A 16,085-nucleotide genomic window follows, 5' to 3' on the forward strand; every position below is an offset into this window, starting at 1 on the left:
GTTCTGCCTTTTTAGCTAGGCTGTAATAGTTTAACTTAATGCCGGAGTTGCTGCCACACTCCTGAAATGTGTTTAATTTTATCTGTCCTGTATATGTCCTCATACAGAGCTAATTTTCCCTGTTTTATTTTCTCCACATGGCTGCCCGCCTGCTCGAGGAAAAATGAGATGAGGAGAGACAAGCGATCCATCCAGTGCCAGCCACCTACTGCCTGACCGGATGAGCCTACACCATGATGGACATTACTACATCTTTTCCTTTTCTTTATTTCTTTCTGTTTAAATTGTTGTTGTTGTCATGGTGACCGGTGTCGGCCAGAGGAGGAAGGGTTCCCCTCCTGAGTCTTGGTTCCTCTCAAGGTTTCTTCCTCATGCAAAAAACTAGGGAGTTTTTCCTTGCCACTGTCGCCCTTGGCTTGCTCACTGGGGGCTAGGACTCAGCACTTGTAAACTGCTTTGTGACAACAACTGTTGTAAAAAGCGCTATATAAATAAAATTTGATTGATTGATTGAAATCGGATGTGTGGCGTGAGAGCGTGTGAAGACAGTCAAATGCGTGTGTCTCACGCTCAATGCGTGAGAGTTGGCAACCCGGGGTTCTGTATCTGAACTCAGGGAAGAGAGCCTCTCTCTGTCACCATCATATCCAGTTCTATCTCAGCATGGATTGTGTATTTGAAGACATCTACGTCGAGAAAAAAAAATATTGACAAAAGTGGAGCGAGTTTTCAGCTATGGGGACATCATTCTACGGCCTCATCGTGCACAAATGACATACAGACTTTTGGCCAGTTTGGTCTTTTGCAAATGCAATGCAGAATAGTTTACTGAAATGTCTAAAGTTGCATTCCTGATTCCTGTTCATTGTTCAGTTCTTATATTTGTTTGTCTTGTGTCACTCACACATGGACACACATGTTCTCCAAGAAACCAGATAAGAGAAGAGAGGGAAAAATGCTGTTATGGTTCTTTGTATTGTACTGTGAAAATATCAGCACTTTTTATTTGAACATGGAGTTCTACTTATGACTTTTTCACAGAATATTTATTTCTGGAAAATTGTAGTTTAAAGTATGAATATTTTTGCAGCTAATTTTAACAAATTGAACTGTGCAATAAAGAGGTGTAATTTAAATTTTTTTTATACTTCGTGTTTTCAGTTGCACATGTTTTATCAAGATTTGGGGAGAATACAGATTTAAAAAAGAACACATGTCTATTATTTACATTTAAAATATACCTGCAACATTGGTTAAAAAAAAAAAGACTCGAAAGGACTTGAAATTCCAAGTTTCAGACTTGGGACTTGACTTGACTGTTGCCTGTCTTGACTCGAGACTTGACTTGACTTGACTGTCTTTGCTTGAGACTTGACTCGGGACTTGAGGATAAAGACTTGGACTTACTTGAGACTTGCAAAACACTGACTTGGTCCCACCTCTGATAATTCATATCCAATATACAGTCATGTCCTTCAGGTAACTTCTGTTTACCCTCCACTGACTGCAGGCCTTGTTGCATATATTTTGCAATTAGTAAATCAATATAGGCCTACAATTAAGACAGTAAAAGACCGTAAAGTAGGAGAAGGAGTTATAGGCTACTGAATGTTGTCATTACATGAATGCAGATGGGCATTTTTCACAGGTAATGGGGAACTTCCCGTTTCTTCTTTCACAAATGAATGTAATTTATGTTGCCTAACAAAACCTATACAACAGAAGACGTTCAGCTTAACACATAGATTTGCAAACTCTACCTTAATTATTTGTATGTGGTCGTCCTCACGTTATCTATCATTGATTTCGGCTAGTGCGACTAGTTTATCAGGTGACCAGTCGGCTAAAAATGCTTAGTAGTTTAGTGCTGTATGAGACATTTTACAACACAAGAAAATGATTTCACGTTGGGCTTAGAGGGCAAACGGTACGATTTGACTTGATGTGTATGTGACCTGGCTGGTGGGGACGGGAGAAGAAGTCTATCTGTGAGCGTGTGTGCTGTGCTGAAGACGCTTCCTTCCACTCGCTGAACTGAACTGCTGCAGCGCATCTGGTGTTAAAGGAAGAGAGAGGTCGGGTGTGTGAGGTGGTGGCTCATTTCAGGGCATTGTTTTTAATCGCTCAGGCTTTCAAAAGATCATTTCAAGCCGACCTCAGTAAAATGATAATAATAAAAAAAAAAAAAACGAAGTTTCAAAAGGGCACTTTCGTTGATAAAGGGCAGAGTTGGTGGTGCTTTAGCACCACCTGATGTCTATGTGTGCACGCCACTGTTATATATACATATTATCATAACATGTATGTAAATTATCGAATGAATATCAAGTTCATTTCGGCATCATGGACAGTTAAATGACTTCATGAATTCAGTTAAATGATTTCGTTCATGTATATCAATATCAACATTGCACTGAATCCTATCGCATTATCAACGTGCCGAATTTGGAATGTTCCAGAAATCACAACAATTATTAATTTTATATGCTTTACAAGGCAATAAAATGACTTCATTGCTGTTTTGGTTAACTCATTTTGCTCGTAATCTGCCAGTTAAAATCCAAAGTTTTTGTTAGCCTCAGATGTGGCACGAAATTATCACTTTAATTCTGATGCTAAATTAACGAGCTAATCAAACACGTTGAGATGAGTTTTAGACATAAAATCAGTCAAGCAGGTTCCAGCACAAAAGTCAGACAGGTGCGCTGTAAAAGGTTCGGTCACACTTTATCGCTCGGGCTGCGCTACAGCGTCTGTTCTCAGATGCGCTCCCACTACTGATCGGTAAGGGGGCTTTGACCTGCTCTGTTTCCGACCTGGTGGCCCGAAGCTCCCTCAGGGACACCATATCGACAGCGAGCTTAGTGCGGAAAACCGATCAACACAGCGCGGTGCAGCCCAGAAGCCCCGAACTCACAAGCTCCTCCAAGCTCTGCCTCCAAGTAACGTGGATTACAGGTACGCACCACTGCGCCCGGTGGGTTTTGGAGAGATCTGCTCAGCTCTTAATAAAGAGACTTAGCCGGTGCTGACATGTTTCCAGTGGCCTTATATATGAATAGTCTGTTTTAAAAACTACAAAAAGTGTGAATACAAAGTGTGTTGGTCATGGGACTAATGTTTCAAACCAAATAAGCGCCTGGGGTTTATGGAATGAAAGTAATCATAAAATGAAGGTTAATTCAAGGTGGGTTCTTAAAACGCCTGATGAAATTAGTAATTTAATACGATAAATCGTTTCAAACTATAACTATAGGTGACCTTGCCCGTTCTTGGCGTAATGGGTAGCGCACTGGTCAGTCACGCAGAACGACGAGAGTTCAAATCCGCCACCGGGTGTGTGACCCCATAACTTCAATAATGATATTGAGCGTGGAGGCCCTGGATCAGGGAGCCGAGAGGAAACGCGCTGCGCTAGGTTTCTTAATGACAGTGATGAGAATGACGGGCTCAGTTACAGGAGGATCACAAGGGCCAATAGATCAATACCCAGTGCCCACCTCACCGGTGCCTGATAGCCAACAGGGCACATTTTTAGTTGCCACTACCGGTTTTTTTTTTTTTTTGTTCAATCTGAAAAATCGAACTATGCATTATTTATAATATATACGTAAAATATCCAATGAATATCAAGTTCATTTCAGCACCTTGGACAGTTAAATGACTTCATGACTTTATTTAAATGACTTCCTTCGTGTATATCAAAATCACCTTTCCACTATACAAAAGCTGTTCAGTCCATCTCATGACATTATGTCAATGCACAGAATTTGAAATGTGCCGGATATCCTGACGTCGTAATCGCAATGCGCATGCGCATATGTCGTGTATTTTAACATGCGCATATACCGGCAGTATCATTTCCGGTTATCTCGGGCTCGACTACAGAGACACGTCAACAATGACGTTTTACAACACGGAGACTGCTGTTTAACCTGTCTCAGGACTGAGTTATCTCACTTCACTATTAAACACATACTGTGATTAAGTCTATTCTTTTATTTGCATTTTAGTGTGGAACAAAGATCAGGTAGACAGGAGAGATGTGTGTGAGGGCGACCTGTTTTAGGTCGATGAAGAAGTAGGAGAAGCCACACGGCTCGAGTGTAGGGTGACAGTGCTTTAGAAGATAGATGCTATGAATGTTGTTTTTAGATTTATGTTTATGGGGACTAAAACATTTTGTTGGTGAAAAGTAAGTAGTGGAGTAATGTTTTGAGTAATGTTACCTGGCAATGTGAGTATGACTTAATGTCAGGAAAAGTAAATGTTAAAAGGCAAAACCCCCAGAAACTGTATTTGTTCAGATGTTTCCTGATTTACTTTATTGTAAATACTATTGAAGCTGGTAAATTGTTGATGTCAAATGAGGGCCACATTAGGCAACACTGTAGACTATTAGTGACAGTGTATTCTAATTATATAGCCTTTCCTGGCTGATTTTATTTTGTAAACAGTTTTTTTTTTTTATTAAATTGCACTTGATACTGTTTCTCATTGTATTTGCTACATTTTGTATTTTTGCAGATTTCTTTAGATGATTCGAGACCTGCTCATGTGTTGCTGGGACAACTTTGTGCAATCATGTGGTGGCATTGCTTTATCAAACTGCACATTATTCACAACTAAGAGTTCCTGCTGTTCCTCCTGTCCTGAGCTGCACAGAGAGTGAGCAGCAATGGCACAAGCCAAGATCTTTGGTAAGTAATAATATTCTAAACTTTGTACATTTGTGTAAAAATGTAGGGTGCTATGAAAAATGTCAATAAACACAGAATACAGTCATATTGTCACGTAGGGCTACGCCTCCTCTCGTAGCTGTCACTCTGGGTTCCCTCATGTCTGTATTCCCTGCCTGTTTATCCCGCCCTGCTCGTTGTCTCTGTGATTTCCCATTGTTTGCCACGCCCCTGTTATCATTGTTCGCACCTGGTCCTTGTCTAGTCCTGTGTATAAAAGTCCCTGTGTCTCCCATGTCCGTATTGGTCTTTTTGTTCAAACCTGTGCCTAGTCATTCCAGCTGTTCGTAAGTTTGCGCCTTTGTGTTATCCGTCTCCCATGTGTTTTGCCTTTTGTTCCTTAGTTAGTCTGTCTTGTTGTTTTCTGTACCCGTTGTCATGCCTGTGTATATTTCATGTATGGACTGCCTTCCCGATCTGACCTGCGCCCGTTATTTCGACTCTGTCAATGGAATTTCCTTTAATAAATCTCGCTCTCAGCGTTTGTGTCCGCCTCCCTGTTCTGCCCAGCGCAGGTCGTTACACATATACTACTTATTTTAAATTACAAAGACATCATTTCAGATATTAAGACTGCAAAATGTAATTGATTTAAAAAATAAAAAGCACATATACCACTGTGCTGCTGACAGTGATCCACCACCCATATAATATCTGCTCAGGGGTGGTCTGGGCCATAAATGAGTGGAGTGAAGACAATCAATCTATGCAGAGAAATTGAATGATCTTTAGTTGTTGAACTACTAAGCTGGCCTGAAAAGAATTGTGCCAACTAAAGTGGCCAATAATTATACCTACTCACCATAACGGAAGTACTGTTTTGCATAAACAAACTTTAGTATGCATCATTACAGTAACATACAAATGAATATAAAATACCACAGTATAGATTGAGTTATTCAACCATGCACATTAGCAGTATGAGTATAAATAAAGTGATCTCTGTAGATATATCTCTGATCATTAGGATCCTCTGCTCTGTAAGTTATGTTGACTGCTCTTACCTAGAAGCAAAGCAGGGCACACTGCAGCTGAAGTGTCATCATAACTACTACTGGCAGATCCAGGGGCAGATGCTCATCACAGGAATGGACTGGTGTGACTTTGTTGTTTTTGCTGAGGAGGACATGTTGGTGCAGCGCATATTGAAAGATGCACAGGTAATTAACACCATTAAACAAAAGGTGGACCATTTCTTTTTTCACATATACATGCCCAGATGTCTATAAACTCAGTTTGTATGTTTGTATATATTGTTGTATTTGTTTAAAATGTTCTTATAACCCTGATAAGGATCTGTAGAATAGAAAAACATTTGAATGTCATTGGCACAGTTCTGATATTTAAAAAAAAAAAACAACTCAATAGACAAATCACAAGCACTTTGTTTCAAAATAAAATTATTTATTTTCCTTCACTTTGTCATTGTTTTACATTTCGTCAAGCTTAAGTACAAACAAGTGAAACATTTATATTAAATATTAAACATTAAAAGTGAAGCCCATTAGATGTGAAGTAACTATTTAGAAAAAGTAAGTGGTCATAGTTCAAACTGCAGGAAGTGTACATGAAAAGTAAACACATGGATAACATGCATATGCACCCTTAAATATTTATCACACATTTGCAACATTGGTCCTGGGGGCTATTCCACGAAGCGAGCTTATGAAAGCGGCGCTTATTAGAGTGAGCCTCGCTTGAGTTAGCCAAACAGTTCACTTCCGTCTAGTTCCGTTCCACTAACGAAATCCAGACTCAACCTGTTCCCGCTAATTCAAGCCCGGCTTTTGTAATCGGCGATCATGCGCGTGCACACAGTATTTACACAGCCTCACTAATCGATATTCGAAAAGGCAAGAAAATGTCGAAAGAGCTGAAAGAACAAGCAGCTTTTTTTTCTTCTGCTGAACAGGAGCTACTCATACGTCTTTATGAGGAATATAAAGACGTTATTATGAAGAAAGGCAACACGTCCTGTATTAATAAAGCCAGAGAAGCTGCCTGGCACAATATTGCAGACAGATTAAATGCGTGAGCATATAATTTAATCCATTCATTGGCATTTTAAAAGTGTTATAGTAAATTAATAATGTTAATAATTTCCTGATGTAGAAGTAACATGAGCGGGGTTAGGAGAACGTGGCAACTGTATAAAATATTTTAGCAACCAGAAAGAAAACTGCTACTGCTGCTGCTGCTGGTGGGCCTCCTGTAGCAGCCCTCACTCCTGCAGAAGACCTTGCTTTAGAGCAAAACAGCGGACGCCCCATCATTGTGGGAATCGAAGGAGGAACATCATCTGATCCTGTCTGTCCTCATGATACACAGCCTTATGTTAAAGGTAGGTTCAGTTGTTTCTCAGATTTTACATTTTTGTTCTTTGTTTCTTCTGTCCACAGGCTCAGCAAGACAATTAATACATTTCTCTTTCCAAAAAAAACGCCTCTTGTTTTATGTTAATAGTGTTAATGAACAAATTCAAACAAAATATTCCCTTAACTAAAGTAAGTGTTTGCATACATGTCCCTCACAGCTCTACCATCCATGTGGTCTGCAATTAAAATGTCATCTTCCCATTGCTCCAACTGCACTCTTGGCATTTCTTCTTTTTGCAGTATTGCCACATTGTGCAAAACTGCACAGGCTGCTTTAATGTCACAGGCTCTCTCAGGGGTCACTCTGAGATGGCGCAAGCAGTTAAATCTGCTGTTTAACTGTCCAAATGCCATCTCAATGCATGCCCTTGTCTTTGAATGTGCATGATTGAACCTCCTCTCTGCATCTGTTGTAGAGTCTGCATATGGGGTAAGGAGAAAAGGTTGGCAGGGGTAACCCCTATCCCCAAGCAGTAAGCCAGGAAAAGCACCTACGATTATAAGGAGTAGAGTTAAACACTGAGGCCAAATCTGCACTATTTTGTGTGGTTGGAGTATTCTTACCTTGGGCAAACCTCTGTGCCAGTGAGGAGGCACGAAATATCCTGGAATCGTGCACCGAGCCGGGCCATTTTACCTCAATGTTGGAGAATAGAAATTGGCTGGTGCAAACCATTTAGAACAATGGCAAAAGTGACAAAGGGTGAAAGTTATTCAAACCCATGAACTGACATGCTTTACATTTTCTGTTGGGTAGGCAAAACTTGCATGTACCTGTACATTGATGCTGTGAAATAATTTTTTGGTTCACATAGTCTGCCTCCATGGGTACAGATGGAGCCTTTATCCAGATGTGAGTACAGTCTATAGCACCAATGACATTTGGAAATCCTAGACAATTCAATGCGTTTTGAATTGAAGGAATTTTAGCATGAAATAGTTGATTAAGATGAATACAAAGCACTTTGGTAAGTGCTCTGGATAAGAGCGTCTGTTAAAGTCATATAAATTTAACTCCAAGTTACTGATCAAACCAACACTACTTCTCATGAATACATGCCAGCTGTTCTGAAAAGGATGGGAAGGATGCCTCTGTGACCAGGGAATTTAATGAATATATTAAGGAAGCGCTTAAGCGCAAGGTAAACCTTTCGAATTTCGCTGCAGAACGTTGCCTTACTAAGATGTTATGCATCCCCAAAGCTGTACAGAAATGCACGACTGGCAAAGAAGCACAAAGCGATACAGACTGTTTGGGGTTTGGTAAGAGCTTTACTACGTCTAGTGGTCTTCTCAATATATGGCCCCGGTAATTTACAAAGATATATAATACTGTGTCTTCTGAACCTGTAGCATCGGCGCAGATGGAAATTCTGAAGTGAGGGGGACCAAGCTGTACAATATATGCGTTTATGCTTGTAGATGCTAGATTTCGGATGGGGTCAATATAAATCTGGAGGGGACATGTCCCCCCCGTCCCCAGTGCCATCTGCGCCCCTGACCTGTAGTGCTCAAATAAGTAGTCATCTGGAAAGCCCAGTGGATCTGTCCTGTCCTGGAATGACCTTGGAGCTGATAGCATGAATGCTCTGTGCACTATACACACTCCCTCATCTACTGGATTCTCTACAAATGGGCATGCCATGGTCAATCAGCCTTCAGCCTTCACTGTTAGCTGCTCTTTTTATAGCTTACATTTTGGATTATTTGTATCACCTGTATGAAAATCTTGGTAAGGTATTTGTCTGTATCCATTTCCTTTTTGCACCATTAAGTTAACCACACATTTACATTATTTATACTGAACATATGTAAATTGCAAAGTGATATGATTTGCTTGTAATTTGAACACAAAAGAGGAAGTATGGGGATAAATATATACCTAAAAGTATCTTCACCTAAATTACTCAGTATTAATAATTATTAATACTCAGGTACAAAGAATTGTATTTTTTGTGATATAGAGTTTATGCTAATGTATGTTTCTGCACCATAACTGCGATTAGACACTGTATTCCATTTTACACTGACCTGAATTTGTGAAGATTAAACCAATACATTAAAATGTGCAGAAACCTCACTGAATAACATTGAATATGTACTCTTAAGATCGAAATATAAATTGCATTTTGAAATATAATTATTAAATTTTGATAATAATAACCTGCAATCATTCCAAACTAATAATTCCCTTCCCTTAACTAAAGTAAGTGTTTGCATACATGTCCCTCACAGCTCTACCATCCATGTGGTCTGCAATTAAAATGTCGTCTTCCCATTGCTCCAACTGCACTCTTGGCATTTCTTCTTTTTGCAGTATTGCCACATTGTGCAAAACTGCACAGGCTGCTTTAATGTCACAGGCTCTCTCAGGAGTCACTCTGAGATGGTGCAAGCAGTTAAATCTGCTCTTTAACTGTCCAAATGCCATCTCAATGCATGCCCTTGTCTTTGAATGTGCATGATTGAACCTCCTCTCTGCATCTGTTGTAGGGTCTGCATATGGGGTAAGAAGAAAAGGTTGGCAGGGGTAACCCCTATCCCCAAGCAGTAAGCCAGGAAAAGCACCTACGATTATAAGGAGTAGAGTTAAACACTGAGGCCAAATCTGCACTATTTTGTGTGGTTGGAGTATTCTTACCTTAGCAAACCTCTGTGCCAGTGAGGAGGCACGAAATATCCTGGAATCGTGCACCGAGCCGGGCCATTTTACCTCAATGTTGGAGAATAGAAATTGGCTGGTGCAAACCATCTAGAACAATGGCAAAAGTGACAAAGGGTGAAAGTTATTCAAACCCATGAACTGACATGCTTTACAATTTCTGTTGGGTAGGCAAAACTTGCATGTACCTGTACATTGATGCTGTGAAATAATTTTTTGGTTCACATAGTCTGCCTCCATGGGTACAGATGGAGCCTTTATCCAGATGTGAGTACAGTCTATAGCACCAATGACATTTGGAAATCCTAGACAATTCAATGCGTTTTGAATTGAAGGAATTTTAGCATGAAATAGTTGATTAAGATGAATACAAAGCACTTTGGTAAGTGCTCTGGATAAGAGCGTCTGTTAAAGTCATATAAATTTAACTCCAAGTTACTGATCAAACCAACACTACTTCTCATGAATACATGCCAGCTGTTCTGAAAAGGATGGGAAGGATGCCTCTGTGACCAGGGAATTTAATGAATATATTAAGGAAGCGCTTAAGCGCAAGGTAAACCTTTCGAATTTCGCTGCAGAACGTTGCCTTACTAAGATGTTATGCATCCCCAAAGCTGTACAGAAATGCACGACTGGCAAAGAAGCACAAAGCGATACAGACTGTTTGGGGTTTGGTAAGAGCTTTACTACGTCTAGTGGTCTTCTCAATATATGGCCCCGGTAATTTACAAAGATATATAATACTGTGTCTTCTGAACCTGTAGCATCGGCGCAGATGGAAATTCTGAAGTGAGGGGGACCAAGCTGTACAATATATGCGTTTATGCTTGTAGATGCTAGATTTCGGATGGGGTCAATATAAATCTGGAGGGGACATGTCCCCCCCGTCCCCAGTGCCATCTGCGCCCCTGACCTGTAGTGCTCAAATAAGTAGTCATCTGGAAAGCCCAGTGGATCTGTCCTGTCCTGGAATGACCTTGGAGCTGATAGCATGAATGCTCTGTGCACTATACACACTCCCTCATCTACTGGATTCTCTACAAATGGGCATGCCATGGTCAATCAGCCTTCAGCCTTCACTGTTAGCTGCTCTTTTTATAGCTTACATTTTGGATTATTTGTATCACCTGTATGAAAATCTTGGTAAGGTATTTGTCTGTATCCATTTCCTTTTTGCACCATTAAGTTAACCACACATTTACATTATTTATACTGAACATATGTAAATTGCAAAGTGATATGATTTGCTTGTAATTTGAACACAAAAGAGGAAGTATGGGGATAAATATATACCTAAAAGTATCTTCACCTAAATTACTCAGTATTAATAATTATTAATACTCAGGTACAAAGAATTGTATTTTTTGTGATATAGAGTTTATGCTAATGTATGTTTCTGCACCATAACTGCGATTAGACACTGTATTCCATTTTACACTGACCTGAATTTGTGAAGATTAAACCAATACATTAAAATGTGCAGAAACCTCACTGAATAACATTGAATATGTACTCTTAAGATCGAAATATAAATTGCATTTTGAAATATAATTATTAAATTTTGATAATAATAACCTGCAATCATTCCAAACTAATAATTACAGTACTCAATTAAATGTATAAAGATGTTATAATATATGCTACATCCACAGCCATTTAATGGATAGAACTGCAGCGGAACCTTGTTCCTCAATTCAGTTTCCCGGATGGCGAGACTGACATCACGCTGCTCAGCCAATAGAAGCGGTCCGGCTAAGCTAAGCCTCAACTCTAGCCTGGTACGGAGCAGGTTAGTTCAAACGTATATGTTGCTGTAGTAACTGAGCGAGGCTCAAGTCTAGCCTCTTTTGTGGAACCGAATTTGAGCAAAATGAGCCAGGCTTGTCTTTAAAAGCCCGGCTTACTGAGTTAGCTCGCTTCGTGGAATACCCCCCTGGAGTACCATTGCCCTGCTGTTTTTCCTTATTTAGTAAACCTACCTCAAATCATGAAAGCCTTAATTGCAGCAGGGAAACATCAGGAGAAATTCTGTAACATTTCTAAAATAATAACAAAAAGCCCTGTACATGAATGTAAAAAGTATTCTTGGGAAAGAGCAAATGTTATATATTCTGTACTCATACAGACCTTTCCACCATCCGAGGCCCATTTCTTGACAAGAGGACCATTCTGGTAGCTGGAGAGAAGACATGCCACAGTAAACAATTTGATTGATACTTCCTGTGATGGAGAGTGGTATTACAGTGTCAAATAGTTTGTTTTCTTTAATTCGTCTAATCATCCTCTCCACATGTACCCTTAGACGTGCAATATGCTGGGTCTCTCTCACATCATCTTCCAGCATCTGTGTTCTCTTGTGCAGGAAAGCAGGCCTGTGTACTTTACAAGGAACCAGGTCATCAACAAGGAATCCCTTGTCTACCATAATGGCCATGTGAGGTGTCAGTAGAGATGTGATGCCTGACTGCCTGAAGATTTCCTTGTCACTAATGGACCCCTGGTAAAGTGCTGATACAAATGTCACAGCTCCATGTGGTGCCATCCCCAACATACCTTTGAAAGTGCAGTGGGACTTGTATGTTGAAAATACTTCACTTTGCAGCAGTAAAGATGATGGAGTCTGGCAGCGAAGCTCTGTGCAGTCAATCACTACCTGTGTGTCTGGGTACCTTGAGAACTCCTTGGGCAGGTGAGCCTTTATGACTTCGGGTGGCATCCAGATACACATGGATCCCAGCAGGGTGTAAAGGCCTGTAAAGGGTGTAAAGAAGTTGGCCCACGTAATGATGATCCGGCTCACAGTGGTGCGGTGAATAAAAAATCTGTGCCCAAGATCCCTCTGTTTTAGGCCAACCGACAAGTACATCAGAAAGAGGAACAGCTCTTCAATTGGTGTTAGCTTCTGGATTGGGCAAAAACAAAGAGAAAACATACACAAATTATATTTTTAAAAGATTAAAATAATATACACAGTCCGGTCACATTATAAACAGCCCTTGTAACCGTACTCTTTGTGGATGTTTTCAGTTAATTAGGTTATATAGGATCAGATCATATAGCACTTTGTAGTTATACAATAATCAGACTGTAATCTCAATGTGACCTCAATGTGACAGACTCCCCCACCAAGGGCACTACCCGTCCCGGGGTGCCAACAGGACCCGGTGCCCCGAACCCACATCGGGAGCGGGAACATGTGCATGTGTTTCCCTACTCCAGTTCTCAACACACCTCTACCATATTGTTCTTACTGATAAACATGTGTGTGTTAAGAGCTGGGTGAGGGAGAAAAAACATGAACTGTCAACATGGATAGCAAGGGTGAAATACCTGATTTAAGAAAATGCAAATATTTGTTACTACCAAAATAACGACATGAACTGAATTTTAGCCAGTCTTTTCAACATCCAAATAGTGCATTGAATACACCAGGGATATATTTTAGGATTCAAGCAACTGCTGCACGTTCGCCTGCTAAACTTAAAGTACATTAACTGCCTGTAAATAAAACGTATTTTGTATTCTACTTAGTGCACTACACAATGAGTGGGGAGCTATTTGGGTCATGATCTAATCAAACACAGCTACACGGTTACGCGGTTATGTCTTGTGATTATCCGTCTCACCTGTGGCTCGTCTCGTCATCACTTGGGGTTTATGGGGTCTGTCTATTTAATGTACGTTCGCGCAGTGTCCTGTGCTCGTCGTTGTCTGAGTCATACGTTTTCTGTGAGTAGCTGTGTGTTTTACGTGCGCCATCTGCGCAATATATGTACTCATATTAAAGTGACTCTGAGTGCACGGACAGCGAGCTATGTACGGAGGACGAGGGTAGTTCGCCACCCACTGAGCGTTCTGCCGGGACCGTCAAGGGGAGTAACAGCCTGGGGGTGAGCGCTCCCCCTTACCGCTCCGAGGGGAGCGCGATGGACGGCTCCCGGGGTGGGAGCCCAGCCACGCCCATGAGCTGGAGCCTGGGCAGTGAGGAGGAAGAGGAGATAGAGGTTACAGACAGCGCTCCCACTGCCAGGTTAGGAAGGCTCACACCCGGTGGAGGGTTTGCGGCGAGGGCAGGAGGAGGACCGCCCACCGCAGCGCCTGCAGCTCCCGCTCCCGACGTAAAACACACAGCTACTCACAGAAAACGTATGACTCAGACAACGACGAGCACAGGACACTGCGCGAACGTACATTAAATAGACAGACCCCATAAACCCCAAGTGATGACGAGACGAGCCACAGGTGAGACGGATAATCACAAGACATAACCGCGTAACCGTGTAGCTGTGTTTGATTAGATCATGACCCAAATAGCTCCCCACTCATTGTGTAGTGCACTAAGTAGAATACAAAATACGTTTTATTTACAGGCAGTTAATGTACTTTAAGTTTAGCAGGCGAACGTGCAGCAGTTGCTTGAATCCTAAAATATATCCCTGGTGTATTCAATGCACTATTTGGATGTTGAAAAGACTGGCTAAAATTCAGTTCATGTCGTTATTTTGGTAGTAACAAATATTTGCATTTTCTTAAATCAGGTATTTCACCCTTGCTATCCATGTTGAAAGTGCATGTTTTTTCTCCCTCACCCAGCTCTTAACACACACATGTTTATCAGTAAGAACAATATGGTAGAGGTGTGTTGAGAACTGGAGTAGGGAAACACATGCACATGTCTGGAGGAGTGCAAGGATCAACTTAGGAATCGGTGTTGGTTATATATATATTTTTGCCACACACTATGTTTGCCACATATGAGCATCTAATGGCCTTCTGGAGTCTTATTGAGCCATCAACATCCAAAATGCTTCGTGTTGGTCAGGCCAGTGGAGGCTCCCACTTGAGTGCCCTTGAGGAAGCGTTGTCAAGACCCACTGTAAGTACATCTGTTTTTTTTTCTTTCTCATATTTAATGTGTAATCTATACATGCCAGTCAGATTATTATGACCACCTCCTTGTAAATCAAGTCTTTGTGGATGTTCTCAGTTGCACTGATCATATAGGTGAACTTTAGGGTGGTAGATCTCCAGGACCAGGATCCAGCACCCCTGTTCTACAGTATCAGACTGTAGTCAGTACCTTTTTGTATACTTTATTGATCCTATTTAAACACTACAGAGCAGCTATTATTCAGGATTGGATCAGATAAAGCTTGATCCAATGTACATTTTTAAACACTCAGATTTACTGCTTGCTAAAAAAAGTCCACTAACCCAGTGTTTCTCCAAACCTGGTCCTGTGCATGCCCTGAACATTTGAGTGCTTTCACTGCTTTAACACCCCTTGCAACTTGAAAAGTGTGCTGGGAGCAGCAAAGACACTAAAATATAAAGGACAGGGCGTCTACAGGACCAGGATTGCAATTACCAATAATTTACAGCCAAAGGTATAATGTGTGCAGTGCTCTGTGAACACTGATGAATATCTAGATGACTTAGAAACTGTGAACAGACAGATCAGTTATTGTCTCTGACTTTACACCTACAAGGTGGACCCACATGGTAGGTATGCCTAGTAAAGTGGAAAGTATGTGGACAAAGCCACATTACCACACCACTACCACATCAGGGTCACGACCAGAGGCGGACGAAGTACTCAATTTCATTACTTGAGTCAAAGTACAGATACCACTGGTCAAATGCTACTCCGATACAAGTGAAAGTTGCATGTTCAAAATCTTACTTAAGTGAAAGTACTGAAGTACTTGCTTTTAAAAATACGTATTAAATCACATTAAATAATGTGACGGAAGTACACCTTCTGTCACATTTGTATAAAATACTTTATAGTTTAAAAGTATTATACATCCTACCAAATCCTCTTTGGGCATAATATTCATACAGTCTTTGATAATAATCAATAAGGCATATTCCAATGATGTACATCATTCAGGTAGTGGTAGCAGAAAAGTTTAACCTACACTTTAGTTTAAGGAACAAAAACATTTTCTAAAAACACAATTCACTGATTAGCCTAGCCTAACCTGTTTAAGCAAATTATGTTACCATATTAAAAGTCAATAATAAAATGACGGTTTTCTCTCTTTGCTAGTTAGGTATTCAGTCATCCAATACAACATTATGCTACAGTCAATATAAACAAAGACAAAGTAAAATTAGCAGTGTGGCATCTTGGTAGTCTAACCTTGCTACAACCTTTTGCAGTATGGCTAAAGCCCACCAACTCCATGCCACCCAACATGCTAACAAACTCTTTTCAAACTAGAAATCACAGCCACATTAGAATTATTGACATTAATTCTACACTGACATTAGAATGGAAACATTATTTGACAAGATTCGATT

The 16,085-nt window shown here is 40.6% G+C and overlaps 1 protein-coding gene across 3 annotated transcripts in view; it reads right to left on the reverse strand.

Annotated features, from left to right (window-relative positions):
- Window positions 1-7,783: 7,783 nt before the first annotated feature.
- Window positions 7,784-16,085, reverse strand: part of LOC143519519 (uncharacterized) — a 30,222-nt gene continuing 21,920 nt past the window's right edge. For 2 of the 3 annotated variants that reach the window (XM_077013063.1, XM_077013062.1), the window contains 2 exons: window positions 9,756-12,681; window positions 7,784-9,682 (listed from right to left, as the gene is read on the reverse strand). In XM_077013063.1, coding sequence (XP_076869178.1) covers window positions 11,776-12,681 — 906 coding nt within the window. In that variant the 3' untranslated portion in view covers window positions 7,784-9,682; window positions 9,756-11,775. The remainder of the gene's footprint in view (window positions 9,683-9,755; window positions 12,682-16,085) is intronic. The other variant, XM_077013064.1, reaches the window with a different exon arrangement.

This window comes from Brachyhypopomus gauderio, chromosome 7 (genome assembly GCF_052324685.1).
Source record: "Brachyhypopomus gauderio isolate BG-103 chromosome 7, BGAUD_0.2, whole genome shotgun sequence".
NCBI classification, from domain to species: Eukaryota; Metazoa; Chordata; class Actinopteri; order Gymnotiformes; family Hypopomidae; genus Brachyhypopomus; species Brachyhypopomus gauderio.